This window comes from Mesocricetus auratus, unplaced genomic scaffold (genome assembly GCF_017639785.1).
Source record: "Mesocricetus auratus isolate SY011 unplaced genomic scaffold, BCM_Maur_2.0 Super-Scaffold_100018, whole genome shotgun sequence".
Taxonomy (NCBI): domain Eukaryota; kingdom Metazoa; phylum Chordata; class Mammalia; order Rodentia; family Cricetidae; genus Mesocricetus; species Mesocricetus auratus.
In genome coordinates, this window is record NW_024429199.1 from 51,459,061 (window position 1) to 51,485,182 (window position 26,122).

The 26,122-nt window shown below is 40.7% G+C and overlaps 1 protein-coding gene across 1 annotated transcript; it reads right to left on the reverse strand.

The window, feature by feature from the left end:
• Window positions 1–2,118: 2,118 nt before the first annotated feature.
• Window positions 2,119–2,832, reverse strand: Cetn1 (centrin 1). Its single transcript, XM_005083030.3, has one exon. It carries the CDS (start codon window positions 2,768–2,770, stop codon window positions 2,252–2,254), a length of 519 nt encoding a protein of 172 aa, XP_005083087.1. The 5' UTR covers window positions 2,771–2,832; the 3' UTR covers window positions 2,119–2,251.
• Window positions 2,833–26,122: the final 23,290 nt, after the last annotated feature.

The following is a 26,122-nucleotide window of genomic DNA, read 5'->3' on the forward strand; positions in this document are numbered from 1 at the left end:
GGGCTATATGAGATCTGATCTCAACATCAAACCCCCAAACTTCTCTCCCCTCAAAAAAGGACAGAAAGAAAAGAATATCACCAGTTATAAAGTCAGGTGAGTTTCATTCCTTTTAAAGCAAGTGTTGCCTTGATGATTAGAGACTTATCCCAAAGATCCTATTATCAGCTACTCCCTTCCTGGTTCTAGAAATTTCTTCTGAATATTATGAAGGGACAGATCTTTTCCATTGAACCTAGACTTCATTTTTAAAAAACAAACTCAAGTTGTTTGTGGTCAAATCTGATGAAGAGAGTGGCTTGAAAAGTTGGGCCTTGTCATCTATGGTGTGTATCAGTAAATGACCTGAATTGGTGAGCCTAGTTTCTTCCAATAGTCTGAAAACAGGCTGCATTGGTTACCCAGTGAGCTTGCGATCTGTCTCTCCCATTCCTTCCCCAACTCCTGGCACTGGAGCTACAGAGGCATATGTGGCTTCTTGTGTAGGTTATGGAGACCCAGCCAGACTCAGGTCCCCATTGCTGAGCAGCAAGCAGTCTACTCACTCAGTCCCATGTATCAGATATATTTTTTAAAAAGAGCCTGAACTAAGAACATGCATTTGTAAATATTCATTTAAAAAATCAAACTGAACATGGCGTTGTGTGCGCATGATCCCCCAGTACTAGGAAGGCTAAGGCAGGAGAAATTTGAAGTTAGCCTGGGATACAAATGAAACCTTGTTTCAACAAACCCAAGGGTATGTGACTCAGTTGGTAGAGTGTTTGCCTAGTTTGAAGGAGGCACTGAGTTTATCCCCAGCATTGCATAAACTGGGTATGGTGGTGGGGAATTCTTTATAACCCCAGCATTTGGGAGATAGAGTTAGGGAGATTAGAAATTCAAGGTCATCTTTGGCTACATCTTGAATATAAGGTCAATCTGGGACAAAGGAATACTGTCTCAATAAACAAGGGGAACAGTTAGCTTAATTTCTTTAAAAACTTACACTTTGCTTAGACCACAATTAAATTCCATTTTTATCTTGAGCTAGGTTTGCATATCCTCTCTCCATACCCCTCAGTAGATAATTCAGACCCATTAAAGGAAGACTGACATGCAATAAAGCTAGAAAACATTAACCATTGCAATTAACCACCTACCAAAGGGAAGCCTATAGATAAGTAATCTAGTGCAGAAAGCTAAAGTTTTAGTTCTGTGGATGTGTGCATGTGTGTGAGCAGGTTCCAGCATACTTGTGTGTACATATGTGCTCTCCACCTTTTTCATTATGAGACAAGGGTCTCACTATGCAGCCCGGGACTGGCTTGAAACTCATTATATAAACCAGGTTAGCCTTGAACTCACAGAAATCCATCTGCATCTGCCTTCCTAGTGCTGGGATTAAAGACAAGTGCCACCACACCCAGCCCACTATACTGAGACAGGGTTTCTCGCTTAACTTGTAACTCACTGATTAGGTAAAGTTGGATAGCCAACAAGCTCTAGAAATCTCTCTCTCTGATCTGTTTCCCCCATCTCCAAGCCTTGGAGATAGCACTGGACTTTACATGGATGTTGGGGATTCAATCTGAGGTTTCCAAACTTGCACAGCAGGCACCTTACCATGTGAGTTATCTCCCCAATACCATTTTGGTTTTTGAGACATGATCCCTCTCTATAGTCTCCAAAAGACCTGGAACTATGTAGCCTAGGCAGGCTTATACATTGCCTCCCAAGTGCGGGGATTATAGCTATGTGTCACCAGACTCAGGAAACCTACACTTTTTTTATTTTTGAATGGCAAGCAAGATTTTATTGAGGAATATCTTTCCATAATTTAAATAGTTCTTAAGTAGCCACATTATTATCCTTCAGAGCCGTATCCATCTAAGTGAAAAGCAAAGGCTTGAATGACCTGAATTCTAATCTAACTCACCATACTAGAACAGTGACTTGAAGGAATCACTAGTGCACTTATGGTATTTAAAATCACAGAAGTGACCAGAGAGCTAGTTTCGTTTGACCTAGGAAGCTGTCTTGTGTTCAATTTAATGAATGGTTGTGAGTGGGCTCCAGCCTCGAGGACCTTTAATGGAGGTTTTTGCTCTTGAGAATTAAACAACAGAACTCATATAGTAAGTATCCTTAAATTATAATTGATCTAGAGGCTTAGAAGCCAAACAAAGACAAATGAAGCAGGAAGAGGGAACACACCACAACTCTTCCGTTATACTTTCACAAAAGCGGAAGCAGGGCCCCAGCCAGTCACTTAATAAAGATTGGTCTTTTTCATGATCTTAAGAAACTCTTCCTCGTTCACTTCTCCATCGCCATCACGATCAGCTTCGTCGATCATTTCCTGCAACTCCTCGTCCGTGAGGCTTTCCCCCAGCTCGTTGGCCACACGCTTGAGGTTTTTGAACGAGATTTTCCCGGTTTCATCATCATCAAACAACCTGAAAGCCTTCAGAATTTCTTCTTTGGTATCTTTCTCTGCCATCTTCTGAGTCATCACAGCCAAGAAGTCATTGAAACTGATCTTTCCTGTGCCCTCTTTGTCTACTTCCGAAATCATTTTCTTCATCTCTTCCTTCCTGGGTTCAAAGCCTAGTGCTCTCATGGCCACCTTCAACTCCTTCACGTCGATGGTCCCACTCCCATCAGAATCAAAGAGGTCAAAGGCTTCCCGAACTTCTTGCTTCTGGTCTTCGGTGAGCTCAGGCTTAGGACCCACCTTTCTCTTGTAGCTGGTGGAGGCCACGTTTGACTTCCTTAAGTTGGACGCCATCTTCCACCACGATTAGGTTCTTAACGGTGCCTGCCACCGCGCATGTGCTAGGCGCCCCTACTATGGCGCCTGCGCCAGCCCTTATGCGCCTAGCATCTTGGACCTTAGAGCCCTGTCCCACTTTAGATGTTATTTACGTTATAACCCACAGTTTCCTCAGTTTGACAGTCACATTCTGCAAGTTGATATCTGCAGGCAAGAACGTTGCTGTAGCTACTGCTGTCTCTACAATTCTTGGGCACACGCAGTTCTTTTCCAAGCCGTTGGTTTGCATCTGCAGTGCCTTGTGTATTTCTATTTGAAAGTCCTAAGCTCCTTTTTCACACTAATTAAAAAGAACTCCCTTAGTCTGAGGCTACCCAAGGACAAAGGTAAGGTAATCAAGATTGAGTTTGATAACTTGGTATTAAATTCAAAAAAGAAGGAAGGAATACTCAGATCATATCCTGTGTTCTACTAGACATAACTAGAAAACAGGTAAGATGGAAGCGATTATGTGGAAAATTTGAGGAAGTTTGTCTCCTGACATTAGGTTTAACCATAGTAAAAGCTTTCTGGCAGTTTCTCAACTATGAAATGTAACACCCAGTAGGATTCACTTTAGTACCCGGGTTTGAAGTATTTGATGGATTTTTTTTATTTGAACAGATGAGGGGTGAAGTATTGTATTTCCGGTATGCTGGCATGTATTTTAGAAACCCTAGCAGTAAATTTATTCTCACAGGTTATCATACAGTCAGGGCTGTACAGAAATCCACACTCAAATTTTCCACATTTCTGGTAGAAAAAAGTCACTAAGAAGGAAGGTAGATTTAGGGTCAAACTGTCTTTACAAAGGAGAAATCTACCGTCCCTTTAGAAGTCCATGAGTGCACTTTCAAAGTTGTTCTTTCTTTTAGGTCCACCTGAAAACTCATAGGAAAAACCTCTAAGGAAACAGTCAAGGTAACCTAAAGATAACTCTACTCTTAAAATCCTCAACACAAGAGCCGGACGGTGGTGGCGCACGCCTTTAATCCCAGCACTCGGGAGGCAGAGGCAGGCGGATCTCTGTGAGTTCGAGGCCGGGCTGGACCGATAGCCTCCAAAACAATACAGAGAAACCCTGTCTCGAAAACCCCAAAAAAAAAATCCTCAACACAAATACCTGGAAGTTTCATGCCTACCATCTTTCCTTTTGAGCCTGACATATATGACTATAAATCAAACATGCCCAGTGATAGACACCTTACACCAAGCAAGCTCAGAAGTGCCTCCAATATGACCTTTCTTATATGTGTAGGCTTCTGAAATAAAACTCCCACATTTTATGTGGTGAGACCATTGTTGTGTAGATAATGCCAATGCTCTCTTTAGGTGCTGCAAGTAATAAATCTTTCTGCATACTTTCATTTGGTCATGCTAGTTGGTTTCATATTCATCTAGAGGAAAGCCCTTTGTATTCAGTTACTGTGGTCCCTCTTTGATTGTGGACATGGGAGGTGATTACCCAGCACATATGGGGACCTAAAATTGTCCTTTGGAAATAAAGGGATTGTTCTGTGAACCAAAGCAACAAGAGAGAAATTGAAACATTTCATGTGGGGAAAGAAAGAAAAGAAAAAAGTTAATAAGCAAATACAGGTGATCAACTTTTAATTTTTAGCATTCTTTGTGTGCCCCACCACCACCACCATCGATATTGACCAATACTTGATCTGTGCAACAGATTACACCTGGGAGAGGTTTTGTTGCAAAGCGTCTGTATCCCCGCACCCAGAAGAGTATTTGACACATTGAAGGAATATTGATATCCATTGACTTAATGCATACAGTTAATACTGGTCTTAAAATGCCTTCTAAGTCATCAAAAGAATGGGGGTATTCAAAAGATCCAAAAAAAATACTAGTAGTATTATAAAAAATGTGTTTTGTTTTGTTTTTAAATTCTGATCCAATACGGATTATATTGAGTGTTTAGAAAATTTGTTTAGTTATTTGGTTTTCCTGGAATTAAATCCAGGGTTGTAACCATGATATGAAAATACTCTACACTGAATTAAAACACAATCCCTTATGGCATGTTCAGTTGGCTAAATCTTACTACCTGCCTCAGTGACAATGGACAGAGGGCTTAGGTATAGGGTTTTGAATGCAACAGAAGTTTATATGGTCCCTCCCCTCTCCTGTTTCTTGAACTTATTGTATTTTCTTCCATTTCTACATCTTATTATTTTCATGGATTTGGCGAAATCAGCTCACCCCCTCCTCCCCAGGGACACACACACACACACACACACACACACACACACACACACACACACACACACACCACCCTCACATTTGAAGTGTCATACTAAAATTCCCTAATGTATTTTTAATTTTAAAAACTCCCAGGGACAGTTATGGGACCATACAGAACTGGGTATCAGCCAGTCAGATCACGGTTCCTCCCAGACTTGCATTTTCTTTGACAGCCACCTTTCTGCCCAAATTCAAGACAAGCTATGATGTGTTGAGGAAAACTAAAGGCTAGAGGCTGCCTTATGTAGAGCAATACTGGGGTCAAGTTGAACTCAAAGCAAACTGGTTGTCATAGTTTCCAGATGTGTGCAATCAGCAGTCGCAACAAAGGCCCACCAAGAGCTCTCTTTGTAGAAAACAGTGCCCTCAAAGTCAGTTCTTAATGAACATTCTATGTTTGTAGTCTCAACCCTGACTTCAAAAGGGGACATTAATTATGTGCCTAGTGTTGAGTCTGGACCTCCCATTGTTGCCTCATTTGATCGCTGCATTCATTTCCCATCTTGCATATAGAAAAAAAAAGCAAGGCATGGCAGAGAGCTGCAATGCATATTTAGTAGTATACAGCCAATAAATGTATTTTGAGGTTACGCCTTGGCCTTACCAGAGCCCAACATTTAGGCATTGCTCATGACACCATGCGGCCTTCCTCCAGAATTGAGATTATTAGTAAAACATAGCATGGCTAGAAAGATAGGCTGCTGATCATCTTCTATGCACCTAGCAGTAAGTAATCAACCTATCTAGAAAGATTCAACAGGGATTTGTGTCATTTATCTGAATCCGGGGCACTTTCCTAGCAACTAAATGAGGAAGAGACAAACTGCAGAATGTATGGGCAGGAGATGGGGGTAGGGGACTCCGGACTCTTTAAATGACTGTTAAGCTGGGCTGGGCATGTGGTGAATGCCTGTAATCCCAATGTTTTGGAGGCTAAGGCAAGAAAATTTTGGGACCAGCCTGAGCTACATAAAAATCATCCTCTCCACCCCACCCCAAAGTCCTTAATGTACCTTCAAAGTTGTTCTTGTTTTTGTTTCAACTAGAGAAATTGTTGAGGAAGCAGCAGAGGCCACCAAGTCACTCTGACTCGTTCTTTTAGGTGACCTCAGTCATTATGATACGAAATTCTCTACCCACGAGTATTAGCTTCTTCTTCTTTCTAATTTGAATATGTGATGAAAGGCCTGAGTGGAGCATGCTCAAAATGTGCATCTAAACTGAGAAAGCCTGCATGCATTCCCGGTGCCCAGAGAGGCTGTCAAATCCTCTGGAAGTAGGATTTCAGATAGGTGTGAGTCACCATGTGGGTACTAGGAACTGAACTGGGTCTCAAGAGCAGCAAATGCTCTTTACCACTGAGGTATCCCTCCAGAAATTTGCATTCTTACATGAACATTACAAAGTAAAGTTCCCTGAAGAAAAAATGCCACATCTGCATTATTAAAGATTCTATACAACTGGTTGTCTGATTGGAAGTTTGTGCTTGTAGAGAGTTGGAATATAGCAGACCTAGGGCTGAAGTATCATGTGCTTTTTTTTTTTAGCATCTATTCTCATTTCATATCTGTTGTTGTGATGAAACACCCTGACAAAAAGCAAGTTGGGGAGAAAGGTTTTTAGCTCCTAATTCCAGGTTATAGTTCACCATTTCAGGGTGGTTAAGACTTCAGGAAGTTGAGGGCTGGAGGGATGGCTCAGCTGTTAAAGGCTAGGCTCACAACCAAAAATATAAGACTTCAGGAAGTTGAAACAGCTAGTCATATCCACAATCAAGGGAAGAGAAAGGATGAATACATGCATACTTACTAGCATTTCTTTCAGATAACTCTACCTTGTGTCAAGTTGACATAAATCAGGCAGAACAGTGCCCAAATGTTTGGTGTTTACCTTTGTCCTTAGAAAAAATATATATAGTATATGTTGTGTTCTGAAAAGTAATGCCCACGGTAGATTCGTGTGTTTGAATTCGTGGCCCTTAGGGAGTGGCACTGTTAGGAGGTGTGGTCTTGTTGGAGGAAGTACAGGCCTAGTGTCACGGACTAGTGTCGGGGCCAGCAGCCAAACAGCCCTGGGTCCGTTTCTGAGTGGGGGAGTGTGGATGAGGGAAATCTAACTATAGGCATTAAAGAAAAGACAGAGATCATATCAGGAGGCAGTGTCAGTTTATAATGAATGCGCCCAGTTTATTCGTGCATCATCTTAAAGAACCAACCAAAGGTTGGGACCATGGCAGAAGACTTCTATTATCATGTATAAAGGGAATATAGCAATTACTTCCCTTAACCCTAAAGACACTCTGTAGCTGCACGTACTATTCAGCATTCAGGTGCTCCATAGATGCATGTATCATCTAGTATTCAGGATGAGTGTGATTTGAGCTCTCTGAACTCATGGCAGGATGGAATAGATTTCAAATATACGGGCAGGGCCCCGACAGCCTAGTGGGGCAGTCTCCTTCCTACCATATGCAGGTCAAGATATAGAACCCTCAGCTCCTTCTCCAGCACCATGTCTGCCTTCATGGCACCATGCTTCTTCCCATGACTATCATGGACTATGTTCTTTTTTAAACGAAATCTCAATTGTTCAATTTTACCAATAAAGACTTAGGAGCCAGATGCTGGGATGAAAACCTATGAGCTCACAGAGGCAGAGAAAGCAGCCAGCTGAACTTCCTCCTCCATCAAAGTCCCAGAAAAATATTTCTCCTACACTATCTCAAACAATATTCCTTCATCTCGATGTCCCTCCCTTCTACTGTGCATCTCTCTCACCATCCTCCCGACTCCCTATTATTCTTTGTGATTATGTCTGTCAACTTGTTGCTTGCTCAGCCTCTTAACTATGGAATGTTGTTTTTATTTAATCCTCCTTACAATAAGCAGAAAGTGCTTAGATTAAAGGTGAGTGCTAGAGCTGAGCCACACCACAATTAAAATCAAGTTTTTCTAGTAAATAATGCAATCTTGGGGTTCACAGGGTGATCAAATACCATGCAACAGGACGAAACCTCTGAAACTGCAAGCCAGTCCCAAATAAATGTTTTCCCTTATAAGAGTTGCCATAGTCATGATGTCTCTTCACAGCAGTAGAAACCCTAACTAAGATCGTATGTATGTGAGTGAATTGTGCTCATACATACAGGCATGGAGTATGTCTGCTTTTTGTATTGGTTGCAGGGATCAAACTCAGATGACCAAGCTTATATAGCAAGTACCTTTACCCATTGGGTCATGTCACAGTCCCTGCCTTTGTTCTTTTTCAATTCTTCCTTGTGATATTTATTACATACTTTCAAATCTATATACAAGTCAGTATCACAAACCAGTGCCTTTGCAATGTATGCTCAACTCAACTTCATTCCAATTTATGTTAGAGTCACTTTCAAGTTTTATTTAAACTATTAGAAACTAAATGAGGTACTCAGAAACTAATGGATAAAATCAGTTTGTTTTCTCATGTTTGTTTGCAGTTTTTGCCTTCTTGAGTGAGAGAGAGAGAGAGAGAGAGAGAGAGAGAGAGAGAGAGAGAGAGAGAGAGAGAGAGAGAGAGAGAGAGAGAGAGAGTGTGTGTGTGTGTGTGTGTGTGTGTGTGTGTGTGTGTGTGTGTGTGTGTATTAAGGGACGTCCTTTAAGGGATGTCCTGGATAATATGAAAAACCAGTTGTGGATTCTCGGAAAGGAGGAAAGGAGATGGTTGTTTAAATCTAGCCATGGAGATTTAAGTGCTGGAATCAGAGGAAAGAACCATTAGAACTCAACAACAGGCTTTTCAGTTAGTTGAGACCAAGTTCAAAGATCCACACAGTCTGCTCCCACTGACTATGTGGTTTCCAATGGGCTTTTATGGCACAAGAAAGGTAAGGTTCCAGAGTCTTTTAAAATTTAAGTTCCACTCAGCAGATACAGTGAATCTGGTACCACCCAAGATAGAAAGCATACATAGTGAATTGCCCAGAGGCTGCTTACTTGCCTTCTTACAAGTGTAGATCAGAGCTGCTCTGAAAATAAGCAGAATGTCTGTACCAGACCCTAAGGGTGCACTCCAAAACCAGCAATATCAAACTAAATTATGTGTTCCTAATTCATGGAGCTATTTACAAGAAATGGATTCAGCAGCAAGTATTTACAGTCCCAGTGGTCTCTTGAGTGGGACTATGAAGTCAAGTCCAGTGACTCAACCTCAATCCTTTTGGCAAGCTGAGGAGCAGATGTTAGTGTCCAGCCAACAGCTGCATGAGCTCTCCTTCTGCAAACCCAGGAATAAAGAAGTATTCCTTTCAGATACAGGCTGTATTTTTTTAAAAGAAAATTTGCCAGACTTTCACAGTTCCTGTAACTTTCACCCAAAAATTCCCAATACCAAAGCAGAGCTTGAGGCAGTCCATTCCCTGGGAGCTGAGCAAGCATGTGGCAGAAGCCTACAGCAACATAAAATGTATGTCTGTTTTGTCTTTTCAAAAAGCAAAGTTTACTTTGTGATTCACAGCAAGTTTTGCTGGCTCTGTTGTGGCCTCCTTCTGCCCCCTGTCAATGCTGGAGTCACTGATCCCAGATCCTCAGGAATGGTAGGTGAGTATTCTACCATTAATTTTCACCCCTTCCCACTTTTATGGTTTTAAGTAACTAACATTGAGCAAAATTAATTCCCTCACAAACAAACAACACAAACTTACAAACACACATCCCTCTTCCCAAAACAAACCTACAAGCAACCCACAAAAACTGTCGATCTTCTTTTGTGGCTTTCCAAGGATGGAGTCAAGGCCTATGGAGATGTGTAAGTTTTAGCAAATGAGACAGAGATGGCAGTTATAGTGGAGCCTGATCTACAACATAAATCTACCAACCAAGGTCTCTACATCATACATCATTTGGGTTTGGAGTTAATAAAGTAAGGAAAAGAAGGAAGATGAATGATAATCCAAAATATTTTGAATATGGTAGGTGGATATGGGGTGCACACCTAACATCTCAATATCTGGGAAGATGAAGCAAGGCAGGAGAATTTCAAGTTTCAGCCCAGTTTGGCTATGTAATGAGATCCTGTCTCAAAAATAAAAATAAAATCATAAAATCTCAAATAAGTCTCTCTCTCTCTCTCTCTCTCTCTCTCTCTCTCTCTCTCTCTCTCTCTCTCTCTCTGAGTCCTACTACATAATCTTGGCTAACCTTGAACTCACTATGTAGACCAAGCTAGTATTGAATTCACCTGGGTGGACAAAAATTCCTAGAAAGAAACTGTGTTTGCAAGACAGAGTGACTGATTGGAGCTGTAGTGATGTAAAGAGGTTGGGACGGTACAGGTCTGAGCTTGATTACCTAAACTAGAGCTAGCTTGAGCCCCCTGAAGAGCCATTCCTAGTCCACCTCCATGGACAACAGATAAAAAGTCCTTTGGAATCTGTTAGCAGGCTAGTAAGTTCCACAGGCCAAAAAGCTAAGAATGTCATCAGATAGCATCAGGGGCCTGTAGGAGAAATTCCTCCATCTTGTTGTGACCCACATCTCTGATATTTCCAATGATGGTGTGTGTGTGTGTGTGTGTGCACACGTGTGTGTTTTTTTTAAACCATCATAGTAGTTTTACTGAAAGTCTCTTCAATATATTTCCATCACTGATTAGAATATTGGTACTTTATTCATTTTTATGAGAAATAAATTTTTATTAAAATAAATTATGTCTTAGAAACATGCATGCTTCACATGTCAGTCTCATATCCCTCTTCCACCCCTTCTTCCTTGTCCCTCCCCCAGCCCTCCCCCAGCTCCCCACCCAGTCTTCACATCATTCCCCAGGGAGGGTGAGGCCCTCCTTGAGGAGTCTGTCATTTCATCCAGGGCAGGACCTAGGCTGACAGAGCATCCCTCCATGTGGAATGGGCTCCCAAAGTTCATTCATACGCCATAGTAAACACTGATCTACTACCCAAGGCCCCAGAGATCTCCGAGGCCTCCTCACTGACACTACATTCATGGAGTCTGGATCAGTCTCCTATTGGCCTCTCAGTCTGAGGTTCAAGAGCTCCCCCTTATCTGGTCAGCTGTCTTTGTGGGCTTCACCAGCACAGTCCTGATGCCATTGCTCATCACTCCTCCATCTCTGACACTGGGCTCCAGGAGTTCAGTTCAGTGTCTAGCTGTGGGTATCTATCTCCTTCTATCAGTCACTGGATGAAGGTTCTAGGATGGCATATAAGGTAGTCATCAACCTTATCATCAGGGAGGGGCTATTAATGTAGTCTCTCTGCTATTACTTAGTTTGCCAGTTGGTGTCATCCTTGTAGATCTCAGGAAATCTCACTAGTGTCAGCTCTCCTCAAACCTATGATGACTCCATCTATTGTGGTATCTCTCATCCTGCTCTCCTCTATTCTTAACCTCGACTCAAACTTCCAGCTCTCCCATACCTTTTTCTCCCCTCCTCTTATCCCCATCTCTTTTTTTCTTATTCCCTCTCCCCTCTCCTGATGTTCCCAATCTGATCAGGAGATCTTGCCTCATTCCACTTCTTTGGGGTATAATGCATATCTCTTGGGAACCTCCCTGTTTCCCCGACTCACTGGCACTGGGGTTGTAGGCTGACACTTCCCTGATCCATGTCTAAAATCCATATATGGGTGAGTACATACCATATTTGTCTTTTTGTGACTTGGCTACCTCACTCAGGATGGTTTCTTCTAGTGCCATCCATTTGTCTGCAGACTTCAAGATTCCATTGTTTTTTTTTCTGCTGAGTAGTACTCCATTGTGTAAATGTACCACATTTTCACTATCCACTCTTCAGGTGTGGGGCATCTAGGTTGCTTCCAGGATCTAGCTATTACATATAATGCTGCTATGAACATAATGGAACAGACATCCATGTTGTGTGAATATACATCTTTTGGGTATATGAGTAAGAGTGGAGTTGCTAGGTCTTGTGGTAGACTGATTCTCATTTTCCTGAGGAATCTCCATACTGATTTCCAAAGTAGCTGTACAAGTTTGCACTCCCACCAGCAGTGGAGAGTGTTCCCCTTTCTCTACATCCTTTCCAGCATAAACTGTCATTGGTGTTTTTGATTTTAGCTATTCTGACAGGAGTAAGATGATATCCCAGAGTTGTTTTGATTTGCATTTCCCTAATGACTAAGGATGTTGAGCACTTTCTTAAGTGTCTCTCAGCCATTTTAGACTCCTCTATTGAGAATTCTCTATTTAGTTCACACCCTCAGTTTTTAATTGGATCCTTTGGTGTTTTGGAGACTTGCTTCTTGAGTTCTTTGTAAATTTTGGAGATCAGCCCTCTGTCAGATGTGGGGTTAGTGAATATCTTTTCCCAATCTGTGGGGTGCTTTTTTGTCTTGCTGACTGTGTCCTTTACCTTACAGAAGCTTCTCAATTTCAAGAGGTCCCATTTATTAATTGTCGATCTCAGTGTTTGTGCTACTGGTGTTATGTTCAGGAAGCGGTCTCCTATACCAATTCGTTCAAGGGTACCTCCCACATTCTCTTCTAAGAGGTTCAGTGTGGCTGGATTTATGTTGAAGTCTTTGATGCATTTGGACTTAAGTTTTGTGCATGGTCATAGACATGGATCTATCTGCAGTCTTCTATATGCCAATATCCAGTTATGCCAGCACCATTTGTTGAAGATGCTATATTTTTTTCATTGTATAATTTTAGCTTGTTTGTCGAAAATCAGGTGTTCATAGGTGTGTGGGTTAATATCAGGGTGTTCAATTCGATTCCATTGGTCTACCTGTCTATTTTTGTGCCAGTACCAAGCCGTTTTCAGGACTATAGCTCTATAATAGAGCTTGAAGTCAGGGATGGTGATGCCTCCAGACGTTGCTTTGTTGAGCAGAGTGGTCTTGTCTATCCTGGGTTTTTTCTTTTTCCATGTAAAGTTGAGAACTGTTCGTTCAAGGTTTGTCAAGAATTGTGCTGGCATTTTGATAGGGATTGCATTGAGTCTGTAGATTGCTTTTGACAGGATAGCTATTTTTACTACATTGATCCTACCTATCCAAGAGCATGGGAGATCTTTCCATTTTCTGGTGTCTTCTTTAATTTCTTTCTTTAAAGACTCAAAGTTCTTGTGATACAGGTCTTTCACTTGTTTGATTAGCATTACCCCAAGGTATTTTATGTTGTTTGTGGCAATTGTAAATGGTGATGTTTCTCTGATTTCTTTCTCAGCCCTTTTATCGTCTGTATATAGTAGGGCTACTGATTTTCTTGAGTTGATTTTGTATCCTGCCACTTTGCTGAAGGTGTTTATCAATGGCAAGAGTTCCCTGGTAGAGTTCTTTCGGCCACTTATGTAAACTATCATATCATCTCCAAATAGTGAAAGTTTGACCACTTTATTTCCAATTTGTATCCCCTTAATATCCTTTTGTTGTCTTATTGCTGTAGCTAGAACTTCACGTACAATATTGAAGAGGTATGAGAAGAGGGGGCAGCCTTGCCTTGTTCCAGATTTTAGAGGAATCGCCTTGAGTATCTCTCCATTCAGTTTGATGTTGGCTGTTGGTTTGCTGTATATAGCTTTTATATATTTAGGTACACTCCTGTTACCCCAGATCTCTCCAAGACCTTTATCATAAATGGGTGTTGGATTTTGTCAAAGGCTTTTTCAGCATCTAGTGAGATGATCATGTGGTTTTTGTTCATCAGCTTGTTTATATGGTGGATTACATTGATGGATTTTCGTATGTTGAACCATCCCTGCATCCGTGGAATGAAGCCTACTTGATCATGGTGGATGAGTTTTCTGATATGTTCTTGGATCCGATTTGCCAGTATTTTATTGAGTATTTTTGCATCAACGTTCATGAGGGATATTAGTTTGAAGTTCTCTTTATTAGTTGTGTCTTTGTGTGGCTTGGGTATCAATGTAATTGTAGCCTCTTAAAAAGAGTTTTGCAAAGACCCTTTTGCTTCTATTGCATGAAATACTTCAAGGAGAATTGGTATTACCTGTTCTTTGAATTTCTTCAAATTTTGTGGAGTATAGGTTTTCAAAATATGACCTGATGATTCTCTGGATTCCTCACTGTCCATTGTTATGTCTCCCTTTTCATTTCTGATTTTGTTAATTGTCTAGATAGATATCACTTACCAAAATTAAATCAAGAACAGATAAGCAATTTAAATAGACCTATAGCACCTAAGGAAATAGAAGCTGTTGGGGAAGTCCTGTGTATATGTCAATAAAGCACTGTCTGGCCAATAGGAATCTAGATAGGTGGGGCTAGGAATCCAGGAGGATTCTGGGAAGGAGAAACACAGGAGAGTTCAAGATGTAACACCAAGGGGTAGGAGCCCGGAACTATTCTCCGGTAAGAGACATACTTAGATTAACAATTATGGGGTAATTACTTAAGTCAGAGCTAGCCAGTAAGAAACAAGCAAGGCCAACAGCTTCATAATTAATACAGCCTCCTGTGTGTTTATTTGGGGTCTACAATGCGGCAGAGCCCAGGCGACTGGCGGGGGATAAACCAAAGCGACTAGCAAGGAAAAGCTTCTCTTAACAAGAAGCAGTCATCAAAAGTCTCCCAACCAAAAAAAGTCCAGGGCCAGATGGCATCAGTGCAGAATTTTACCAGAAGTTCAAAGAACAGGTTATACCAATTCTCCTTAAAGTATTCCATGTAATAAACTCTCTCTTACTCCCTTTTGCTGTGGGCAGACCCAGTCAGGGCCCCTCAACCTATTATATGCTGTTCTGAGAGAGCCAATGACATATTCTTATGCATATCATTAACAAAATGAGAAGTATGTAATTGTTCAACCAAAGCTATGAGGTTAAAATGGCAATTAATGCTGAAATTCTTAAAATCAGCGCTGCTACAAATCTCTTTGATCTAATTAACTCATTTAATCTTTTCAAAGTTTGTATGCCTGAATTCTCAGACCATGGATCTTTCCCTGAATCCACCGGTAACATCACATAAGTTGGTCTTTTTTTTTTTTTTTTTTTTGGTTTTACGAGACAGGGTTTTTCTGTATTGTTTTGGAGGCTGTCGGTCCAGCCTGGCCTCGAACTCACAGAGATCCACCTGCCTCTGCCTCCCGAGTGCTGGGATTAAAGGCGTGCGCCACCACCGCCTGGCTAAGTTGGTCTTTTAACCAAAAGCATCACAGCAAAATCTTTTATCCAGGCCAGAATCTACACAATTAGTCAATTGACAAGAAGTACAATTAATAAGAAAAGAACCTCCAAGATTAGTAATATTAACATGCTTAGAACATTGCATAAGGATAAGGAACACAAGCTCTAACAGCCTTAGGTGACAGAACTTGGGCTTTAGGTTTCTTTAAAAGGACCATATTTGCTAAAGCAGCTAGTCTGAATAAATCAGGCTGAATAGAAGAAATATTATGTACAACAGAATGACCAACCCAGATTGGAGCAACAAACCCAGGTGTAAACCAACGTTGTAACTTCTCAATCCCCTTATCTGGGTCAAATTTATTAAATCTTTTTTAATTATTTTTTATATAGGCAGTATAATCATACTTAGGAGATGCAACTGAATAATCTGTCACCAAGTCTTGAGTTCCCCTAGATGGAAAACTGATGCTGAATGTGGAAATCCACAATCCAACCAGACAGGAGTATTCACCTGCCATGATATTCCAAAACTGATCCTTGCCACTATATAATTCTAAACAATTAGGAATACGCATGTGGAATTCATCAGAAAAGGTGTCATTCTTAATAACATACCCCAAAGTTTGAATATGCAGTTCCCATATCAAGTGCTTGTCCTTGTTCTGTCTATCAGGAGTGTCAGTCACAAATGTTCTGTAGTTGACCGGCAGACACCCTGTAGGGGCTACTCCTTTAAGCCCTAGGCAAATGGGGACTGCATCAGACCTACCTATATAATCTACAAAAATGAAAGTATGATGACTTATACCAAAATCCTGAAATCCCCCCAGCAAATCTGAATCATTGGTCATTCATCCCATCCAACTGGATGAAGCAGCAGAGGTTTAGGTACATAGGCCCAAAAACTTTCCCAGCTACCACAGTCAGCTGTGCAGTTATCAAAGCAAGCATAGCCATAAACATTGTCTTTGCTGAAAGTGTGTTGCCAGTCTTCAGCATGAGCCCTTCCGCCTCATGAGTCAGCTTCTTGAGTTGACCCCAGATCGGAATTGAAGTAGCCCTTGTCGCCGCAGTCTGTGGAGGAGACAGGGAGAGCTCCTTCAGTTTCACTGTGAGTTTTTGCTTTTCCTGTTTCCTCTTCCTCTTTTCTGTGCAGCTTTGTGCCCGAGAGGGGCAGGGCTGGTAGGATCATTCTGTCTGGGATTCAGATAGGGGATTCTGCATCCTGAGGAAAAACACAAGCATATCCTCTTCCCGAGGTGATTAAGACATCTGGACCCTTCCAGGCTCCAGTTAGAAGATCTTTCCATATAACTAAATGCTGAACCTTAAAAGCAACTGATCCCCAATGCCTCATCATGGGAGTTTCCTCTTGTTCATTGGTATTAAGATGATTTATTACAAAGAGTGCATGGTTTAAAGCATGATGGGGTGAGTAAAACTGATTAGCAGCCTTCATCCTATCAAGCTGATTCTTTAATATTTGATGTGTTCTTTCTATAATAGCTTGACCCTGAGGATTATAAGGTATTCCTGTTACAAGCTCAATATTACAAATTGACAAAAGTTTTGCAAAAGCTTTAGAAGTATATACTAGTCCATTATCTGTTTTTATTTTCTTTGGAATCCCCAAATACAAAAAACAAGCTAATAAATGTTGTATAACATCCTTAGTAGCTTCTCCAGATCTAGCTGTGGCCATGACAACATGTGAAAAAGTATCTACTGTGACATGAACAAACCCTAACTTTCCAAATTCTTGAATATGGGTAACATCCATTTGCCAAAGGATTTGAAATTTTGAGGATGATAGACTTCTGGACAATATTTACACTGTTTCACAATTTGTCTGGTCTGCTCTCTAGTTATTTGAAACATATTGAAAGCCAGGGCGTTTTGATGATGCAAATGATGATTCTGTTGTGCCTTTTCTACAGCAGTCATAATTATTTCTCTAGTAAAGGCGTCAGCCATCAGATTCCCAAAGGACAACACACTGGGGAGTCCACTGTGCCTCCATATGTGCCCAATATAGAATTTTTCCTTTCTATTTTCAATTAACTTTTGTAATTGCTGAAGTAAGTGTAAAATCTTTGAGTCTCCAGATAAGAGTGCAGTCTCTATTGCTGGAAACAGGCTAACCACATACTTTGAGTCTGTATAAAGATTAAAAGCTTGTGGGAAATTTTCAAAAGCTAAAATTATTGCAGCTATTTCTGCCTGCTGTGCAGAAATATTTGCATCTCTTTTAATAATAGGGAAACAACTTTCTCTATATACTACTACTGTTCCATTTGAGGGACCATCTATAAAAAGCAAATTAGCCTTTTCTAAGGGAATATTGGAAATCATATTAGGAAAGATAAAATCAGTTGTCTTGGCAAATTCAATTAAGGGATGCCTGGGTAAATGATATTTAATTTGCCGTGTATATCCTTGCAATGGTATACCTCAATCCTCATCGTTCTGCAATAAATGTTCAAATTGTTGTCTATTACAGGGAATAATTATATTTCCTTTCCAAATAACTCCTTAGAACAGGCTCCAGCCTTGACAATTAACATTGAACACATAAACAAGTAAGAAGACACCATCCTGGTTTGTGTGTGAGGTAAGTAAATCCATTCCAACATTCCTTGTTGCCAAAAACAACCTGTGGGAGTGTATGAAGTCTTTTTTTTTACTTTACATTTCTTTTTTATAACATTTTTTTAGATTTATTTATTTATTGCATATATTTCATTACAGATGGTGTAAGCCACCATGTGGTTGCTGGGAATTGAACTCAGGTCCTCTGGAAGAACAGCCAATGCTCTTAACCTCTGAGCCATCTCTCCAGCCCCCATGTATGAAGTCGTAATAACTAAAAATTCCCATTCTTTAGTATAATCGATTTGTTGAACCTTGGTTTATGTTATTTTTTGTTCCACTGAGGAAATAGCTTTTAAAGCTTCTGGGGTAAGCATTCTAGGAGAATTAGGCTGAGTATCTCCTTTCAGAATATTAAATAGAGGGCTTAACTCACCAGTAGTAAGCTTTAAATAGGGTCTAACCCAATTAAATGTTTCCTAATAATTTTTGATAATCATCTAAAGTTTTTATTTTATCTATACTAATGATCATTTTTGTGATGAAATAAAATCTTTATGAATTAAATGCCATAAATAATTTAAAGACCTATTATATTGTATCTTCTCGGGGCAACTATCAATCTAAATTTGGTCAAACATTCTATTGCCTTTTGTAGAACAGACTCTGTTCTTTATTTTCTGTGGCCAATGAAATATTATTCACACAATAGACTATATATGCATTGGGATATTGTTTTCTGACTTCCAATAAGGCTTTGTCCACAAATTTTTGACATAATGTGGGCCTATTCATCATCCCCTGTCACAATACTTTCCATTGGTACCTTCTATAAGGTCTTTGCATATTAACAGAAGGTACACTAAAAGCAAATCTCTTGGAATCTTCTGGGCATAATTTAATGGTGAAAAAACAATCTTGTAAATCTATAACTATAACATAGAATTGTTTAGGAATAGCTATAAGAGATGGAAATCCACATTGCAAAGCTCCCATATTATGCATAGTTGCATTCACTGCTCTTAGATCTTGCAAGAGTCTCCATTTTCCTGACTTCTTTTTTATGACAAATATTGGAGTATTCCATGGACTAATGGATTCTACTATATGTCCCTTTTCTAATTGTTCTTGTATTAATTTTTCAATAGCCTGTATCTTTTCTTCAGACAGGGGCCACTGATTAATTCACACAGACTTGTGACTCTTCCATTCTGTTTTATCTGCATATAAATGTTCATCAATGGCCCTATGAAAAATTTTGCCAACTAAGGCTATCTGAAGTTATCAGTCTCACTTCCATGTCTTCCATAATATCTCTTCCAAAGGGAGAAGGGTAAAAAGCTATGACATAGGGCTGAACACTTCCTGATTTGCCTTTACAGTCCCACCTTAACATTTGAGCATTCTGAGCTACATTGGCATAACTAAACCTTGAAGGGTAGAGGAGGTCTGATGAACAGGACAAGAGAAAGGCCAATCTTTTCCTTCTATGCATGGTCTGTCTTCTCCAGTGTCCAGAAGACCTTTAAAAGGCTTCCCATTAATCTTTATGATTTTGAAGGGTCTTTGACCATTAATTTCTTGGACCCAAGTCACAAGATCAGTAGATCCAAATTGTTCTTTGTCCCAATCCTTCTTCTATATTGGAGTAGGTAACTGGAAATAAGGTAGCAAAATTATTTGTTCAATTCTTTGTCTTTTATGCAATTGTATAGTCTCTTCCGGGGCTCTAACCATAACTTTTATTTCTCCTTTTGAATCAGAGTCTATTACTCCTGGTATCACTTCAAATTTTGTCTTATAATTGGAACTGCAACCTACAATTAGACCAACAGTCCCTGGTGGCAGAATGCCTACGACCGAAGTCGGAACAAGATGTGTTCCATCTGACAAATTTAGTCTGGTACTACCAGAAGTAGCTCTGGGCAAATGATGAATGTTAAACTCCAGAGCTTCTGGATTTAGAGGAGAAATTTGGCTCTGTGCTTCTCTTTCTGTGGAGCTGAGGGGATGCCCCTCATCTAGTTTTTTTTTTTTTTTTTTTTTTTTTACTTTTCTGCCTCTATTGTGAGCAGAGTTCCATCCTTATGGAACTTTGATTTGCATCCATTTCTCCAGTGCTTACCTTTTCCACATCGAGGGCAAGGCCCTGGAGGAGGCCCCCCTTTTGCTTTCCAAAGAACTTTTACAGTCCTTTTTCAGATGTCCTGACTTTCCACAGCCAAAACATGTGGCCTCATTTCCTAGGGAATTTTTGCCATTCCCATAAGTTCTCTTAACATAGGCGCTGAATTTTTCCCCTCTCATTGCTGCAACATAGGACATTCCTTGGACTATGGCTGGTGAGGCATCCAAACATGCTTTAACATAGTCCTGCAAGGACCCTGTTTTTCTGATTGGTCTGATCAGATCCTGGCACAAGGGGTTAGCATTTTCCCAAGCCAATTTCATTAGCATATCAGTCCCTTCCCAAGGAGGGAGCATCCTACACACTGTTTCTTCTAATCTAGCAAAAAAGCTTTTATATGACTCATCCTGTTTTTGTCTTATGCCTGAAAGCACAGTCGGTTTAGCACCAGACGGTGGCAAGTCCCGCCAGCTAGAAACTGCCATGTGCATTATTTGCTCTAGGATATTTTTTGGAATTTCTAATTGGGCTGTCTACCAGGCAAAATCATTCTGGCCCAGAAGCATGGACATTGTTGGTTTAGAGCCACGCTTAAAAAGATTATCTTGGACACATTTTCGTGCTTTTTCCTCATATTCTGTCCTCCAAAGAACATAGTCTCCTGAAGAAAGTGTGGCTTTAGCTGTCTGATGCCAGTCATAAGGAGTTAACCATTGACTACTGATGACATCTAAGAGCTGCTGAGTATAAGGAGCTGTGGGCCCTAAAGTCTTAACAGCTGTCTGTAATTCTTTTAAAGTTTTTAAAGGTAAAGGTTCCCATTGTGGCTCATCCTCATCAAAAAATACAATAGGACAAGTGAGTGTAAAATTCCTCTGCCTTTCGGCTTCTGCCAGGGCACCTTCAAAGCCAACTGGAGGCAATAGCTTCCATAGTTTTGGTTTGGGTTTGAGTGCAATGGCATCATCTGCTGCGGCCAGAGGTTCCTGGCTGCAGTTGTGATGATGATCCCTATCTTCCTCTAACTCATATTTTGCTGCCTCTTCATCCAAAACCCATTAATCATCATCATCATCATCATCATCATCATATTTTAGGAGTAGTATTGTAAGTTTTCTTAACTTCAACAAAAGGTTTCGCTTCCGAGTAATCGGGTGGCTCAGAAGGAGCTTCCTCAATTAGAAACTCAAGATCTGATCTGTTTTTTCTGACAGCAGATCTCTCATCTGCTGCCATAAAGTAAAAGCATTTCGGGGAATGCCGTCAGAACCATTTTTCTCATGGTAATCACCTCATGGCTTTGCCTACTAGCTTCCAATTTGTTAATGTCAGGCTTCCCTCCTCCGAAAACCAGGGGCTAATTTTCAAAATGAAATCAAAGAATTCCAGTAATGATTTATCAGAGACCTCAAGGCCTCTTTCTCCCAACATGTGCCTAAAAACTGACAGAAACACTCGTTTGCCTTTTGATGCGGAATGCCTCATGGTTTCACTTACTTGCGGTCCTCAAACTGCAGGGTCTGCAGTACCCTGACGAGATCCTATCTTTGCCTGAGAAAGAAAAGAAGAGTTAAAGTCTTACCTGTCCGGAGGTCCCTGTTGGGAGCGCCACCTGCAGGCAGACCCAGTTGGGGCAGACCCAGTCAGGGGCCCCTCAACCCAGGGAGAATCAGGGATCCGGTACTCAGGTGGGCAAAGAGTTGGCGAGTGACAAACAGACACGAACACAAGAGAGTGATGAATCTGAGTGTAATTTCTCAAAGCATGCATCAGACTTTTATAATCACTACATGAGGAAGTAAAGAAGTTAACTTTGTGCATATGTCAAGGTACATTGAAGTCAGCAAAATCGACGCAAAAGGCACATCATGAGTCTAGAAATTCAAAATAGAAAATCAAATACACAAGAACTGGCAGTAGTCAGACAATGGTTACAACACGATAACATCAGCTCTGTCTGAGATCAACCTATTCTTAGAATTACTTCCCCTGTCTTATGGGCATATGCCCCAGCCATAGTCCCAATTCTTGTTCCAGAACTTAACCCGCCATTGGCCTGCCTTTTTGAACTTTCTGATTATATTATTTTGTTGTGCCTTGGATAACAGACCAAGGGGGTCTTGCTCTAGCAAGCCTTTCCATGAAATGCAGGGTGTAGTACAGTACATGTTCTCATCCTATTATCTTCTTCATCATAAATTCTAGTATAAGGAAGGGGAACAACCTTCTCCTAAGCATTTGGGGAAATTCCCTATTTACTGGAGGAGCCCACCATCAGCTCCTGATTTTGTTGGTTTTATTTCTGGCAAGGAAGTTGGAACATCAGTGGTGGCCAGAGGAGGAACATCCAATTTTACTGGACTTTCAGTCAGATTGGACACTTGAGACATACTTATTCCTACAAAAGTAATTAATACCAAAAAAGATAAGGTACAGAAACATCCACTGGTTATTGCTAGAACAATTCTGGAACACATCCTTGATATGGCATGCCAGGGACCTCCAGGAGACCAGTTTCCATGAAACTTTTGCCTCAGGCCTGCGACCAAGTTTTTAGGCTTGTCATGCAGACACCACTGGATTGGGTGTGGCACCCTGTGAGGTGAAAGATGTGTTTTTTGCATCAAGGCCTGCCTCTGCCTCTTGAGAGCTGGGATTAAAGACTTGGACCACCACACCCAGCCCTTCCTCTTTGAGTCTTGAACAGAATCTCAGATCATCCCAAGCTAAAATTGCTTTGATGGGAAGACTCTGAAGAAAACAAAACAGGACTAATATTCATATCAGCTCAGCACAGACACTTATGGACTCTAATTCTACAGTCCACAGAGGCAGGGAAATGACAAGATCAGAAATGAAAGGCACAAAAGAGTCTAGGTTGGATTTTTATTTATTTTATTTTTTATTGCTTTCATTCTCCAAGAGCCTTGGGACTTCAGCTTGGAAGCCTGACCGAGGCTGTTAATAGTGGAGAATTTTCACTCAGTAAAGGCTGAAAGGTCAGAGGTACACTGGGGAGTCAGATAACACAGAAGGAGCCATGTAGTTTGCTGATAAGGACATTTTTAGGGATTAGCAACTGGAGAGTATGTGACCTTTTCAAAGAGACTGAAAATCCAAATTAAAAAACCCAGAGGGAAACTCTTTGCAGACGGGAAAACAGGGCAGGCTGAGTTGGGCCTGTGGGTGTGTGTATGTTTGCCCAGTCTTTGTGGTGCTCACTTGTGCTATGGTTCAGTTAGTGATGACACTTCTCAGAAACAAGACTATAGACAGGGAAATCAGATTAAAGTGCTCACATGGGTGCCTAGACCCTTTGTTGCTCAAAAATATCTTCATTAAAAGATAGACATAGTGGGACCAATTGGAAGGGGAAAGTAAACTATGCAGACATAAAATTTCTCTATTTGGTTTTCACCCTTGAAGCAGCCTGAAGAAAGAGGAACCCACCCTGTCTTCTATGTCACTGTGTCTGTTCTTCTTGGACCTCTTTGTTCCTGTCAGCCCCTTATTTCTGGAAGGGCTGACCTAGGTACAGTCTTCCAGGTCACTCAGAAAGACCTGTGCATAGGGACAGACAGCTAGAGGTTAGGACTATTCCTCAATAGTCAAGTCTGCTTCCATAAAGAAATTCAGGAAGAACACCGGGAACTTTGACCTTTGGGGGAAAATTGTATTTACAAACAAAACTTCTGAAACACAGATTTTGCATATAAATCAATTCTGTGATTGAGCTTGGCATGGTGGCACATGCCTTTAATGCCAGTATTTGGAAAGAGAGAAAAGTTAATCTGTGAGTTGGAGGCCAGCTAGAGACACACAGTGAGACTGTCTTTAAAAAAAAAAAAGACTACTTGATGCTCAATATATGAGTGATATTGTCTCATTATGTATTCTCATCAAGAATGACATATGTTCTCATAATATATGTGATTCTTGATTCCCATTATATGAGTCCAAGAGACAAAAGTACATTCCCTCCCCATCAGTAACTTAAACTTTCAGTTGTGTAGAAATAGTTAAAGAGTCCTCCAGGGCTATTTTAAAGAACAAATTTCCTAGTTCTATAGTATCTTGTAATCCTGAGGCATTTAGGGAAACTACATTCTTTGCATTCTGAACCCTAGCTATTTCCTCCCTTTCTGCCAGCAACTTCAAACACTGCAACTTTTGCTGACAGGACACTTCTTAGGCCAGCACTGTTGTAAGTAAATAATTTCAAGACAAATCTGCAGTTGACACACTGTCATATTATGTTCCCTGCTCCAGAGAAAGGCATTTATTTTGAGGATATTGAAAAATTCCATTGCCATTTGGGAGAAGTGACAATTGGGATCATCCATAAATTAAAATGATCACCGCCTATATGACAGCTAGGATCATAAACCCTGCACATGTCCTCGTGCAACATGTGAAAGTAATGCTGAATAAAATATATAGCTAGTACTCCTATATAAATAAAAAAACATACATCGTGAATGGGACAGACATTTGATTCTAGCTAGCTTCTTTCTTCTCTCAGGGAAAATAAATGTGAGAGCTCTAAACTGGAATGAACACCTAAGCAGACAGACTGTAACCTGTTTTATTTTCATTGTAATATTTATTTTATCCTGTATTTTTTGAGACTGAGTCTCATACTGTAGCTCAAGTTAGCCTAGAACTATTTAGCTCAGGCTAGCCTTGAACTCAAGATAATCTTTTGTCCTGCTCCAGGCTCTGAGTACTGCAATTACAGGTATAAGCCACCACACCTGGCAACTTTCTTTTTATAATAAAGTATTATTTAATGAACCAAATATCTTTATAAAGACTTTATTATTTTTAGTTATGTGTCGGGGGAGGGGGAGGCATATGCACATGAGTGCTGCTGTTTGCTGAGGTCAGAGGCTTTGCCTCCCCTTGGAACTGCAGTTGTAGGTTGTGAGCCATGTGATATGGGTGCTGGGAACTGAACTCAAGTCCTCTGCAAGAGCAGCACCTGCTCTTAAGTGTTGAGTGCTCTCTACAGACCAAGCCAGAAGTCTTTTTTAAAACCACATGTTTTGTGTGTGTGTGTGTGTGTGTGTGTGTGTGTGTGTGTCAGGGGAGGCAATCATGGCACATGTGTGGAGGTCAGAGGACAACTTTTTGGGAGTCAATTCTGTCCTTCAACAATTGAGATCACAGGGACTTAACTCAGATCATCAAGCTGGATGGCAAATACCTTTAAACACAAAGTCATCCCTTTTGTTTCATATAAAAAGGGCATTAGTGCCGGGCGTTGGTGGCGCACGCCTTTAATCCCAGCACTCAGGAGGCAGAGGCAGGCGGACTCTGTGAGTTCGAGGCCAGGCTGGATCGACAGCCTCCAAAACAGAGAAACCCTGTATCGTAAAAACCAAAAAAAAAAAAAAAAAAAGGGCATTAGTAAATGGTAACTTCCTCTTTTCTACCTCCCTACATATCTGGGTCACTTGGGAGTTGGACTGGCTTGCACATTGTAGGTGTTCATTTAATGTAAATCAGGAACAAATATATTGGTCAGAGAAGCATCAACTATTAGTTCTTATCTCTGCATAAACTTCTCTAAGTTAACTCCGTCCAAACTGTAGAAGCATAAAATGACAGAAATTAAAAGATACATATAATAATCTTTACCTCCATCTGATGTCTTATACTACCTCTATGTTTATATCAAAACTTTGATTTTTTTTTGAGACAGGGTCGTGCTTTGTAACACAGGCTCACTTCAACATTGCATCTGCCTTTCCCTGACTCTTAATCACTGGGATGATAGTCAGGCACCACCATATACAGTGGCCCTTTGTTGATGGAAGTTTCTGTCCTGCCAGGTCCCGTAGTCCTTTAGTCCCAAATAAATACACAAAGACTTCTTTTAATTATAAACTATTTGTCCAGTGGCTCAGGCTTCTTATTGGCTAGCTCTCTCTAAATTATTAACCCATTCCACTAAACTATGGATTGCCACAAGGCTGTGGCTTAACTGCAATGTTCTGGCCTGTTACAACTTTGGCAGCTACATGGTGCCTTCCTTGAGACTCACTCTCCATGTTCTTCTTCTTGAATTCTCCTCGTCTGAATTCTCCCTGTCTATACTTCCTTCCTGCCTACTGGCTGATTAGCATTTGCTTATCAACCAATAAGAGAAATGTATATTCACAGCATACAGAAGGACATCTCCCATCAGGCCTTCAATTCTTTAAGTAACAATAGTCTTGATGTATAATAGTGACCATAAA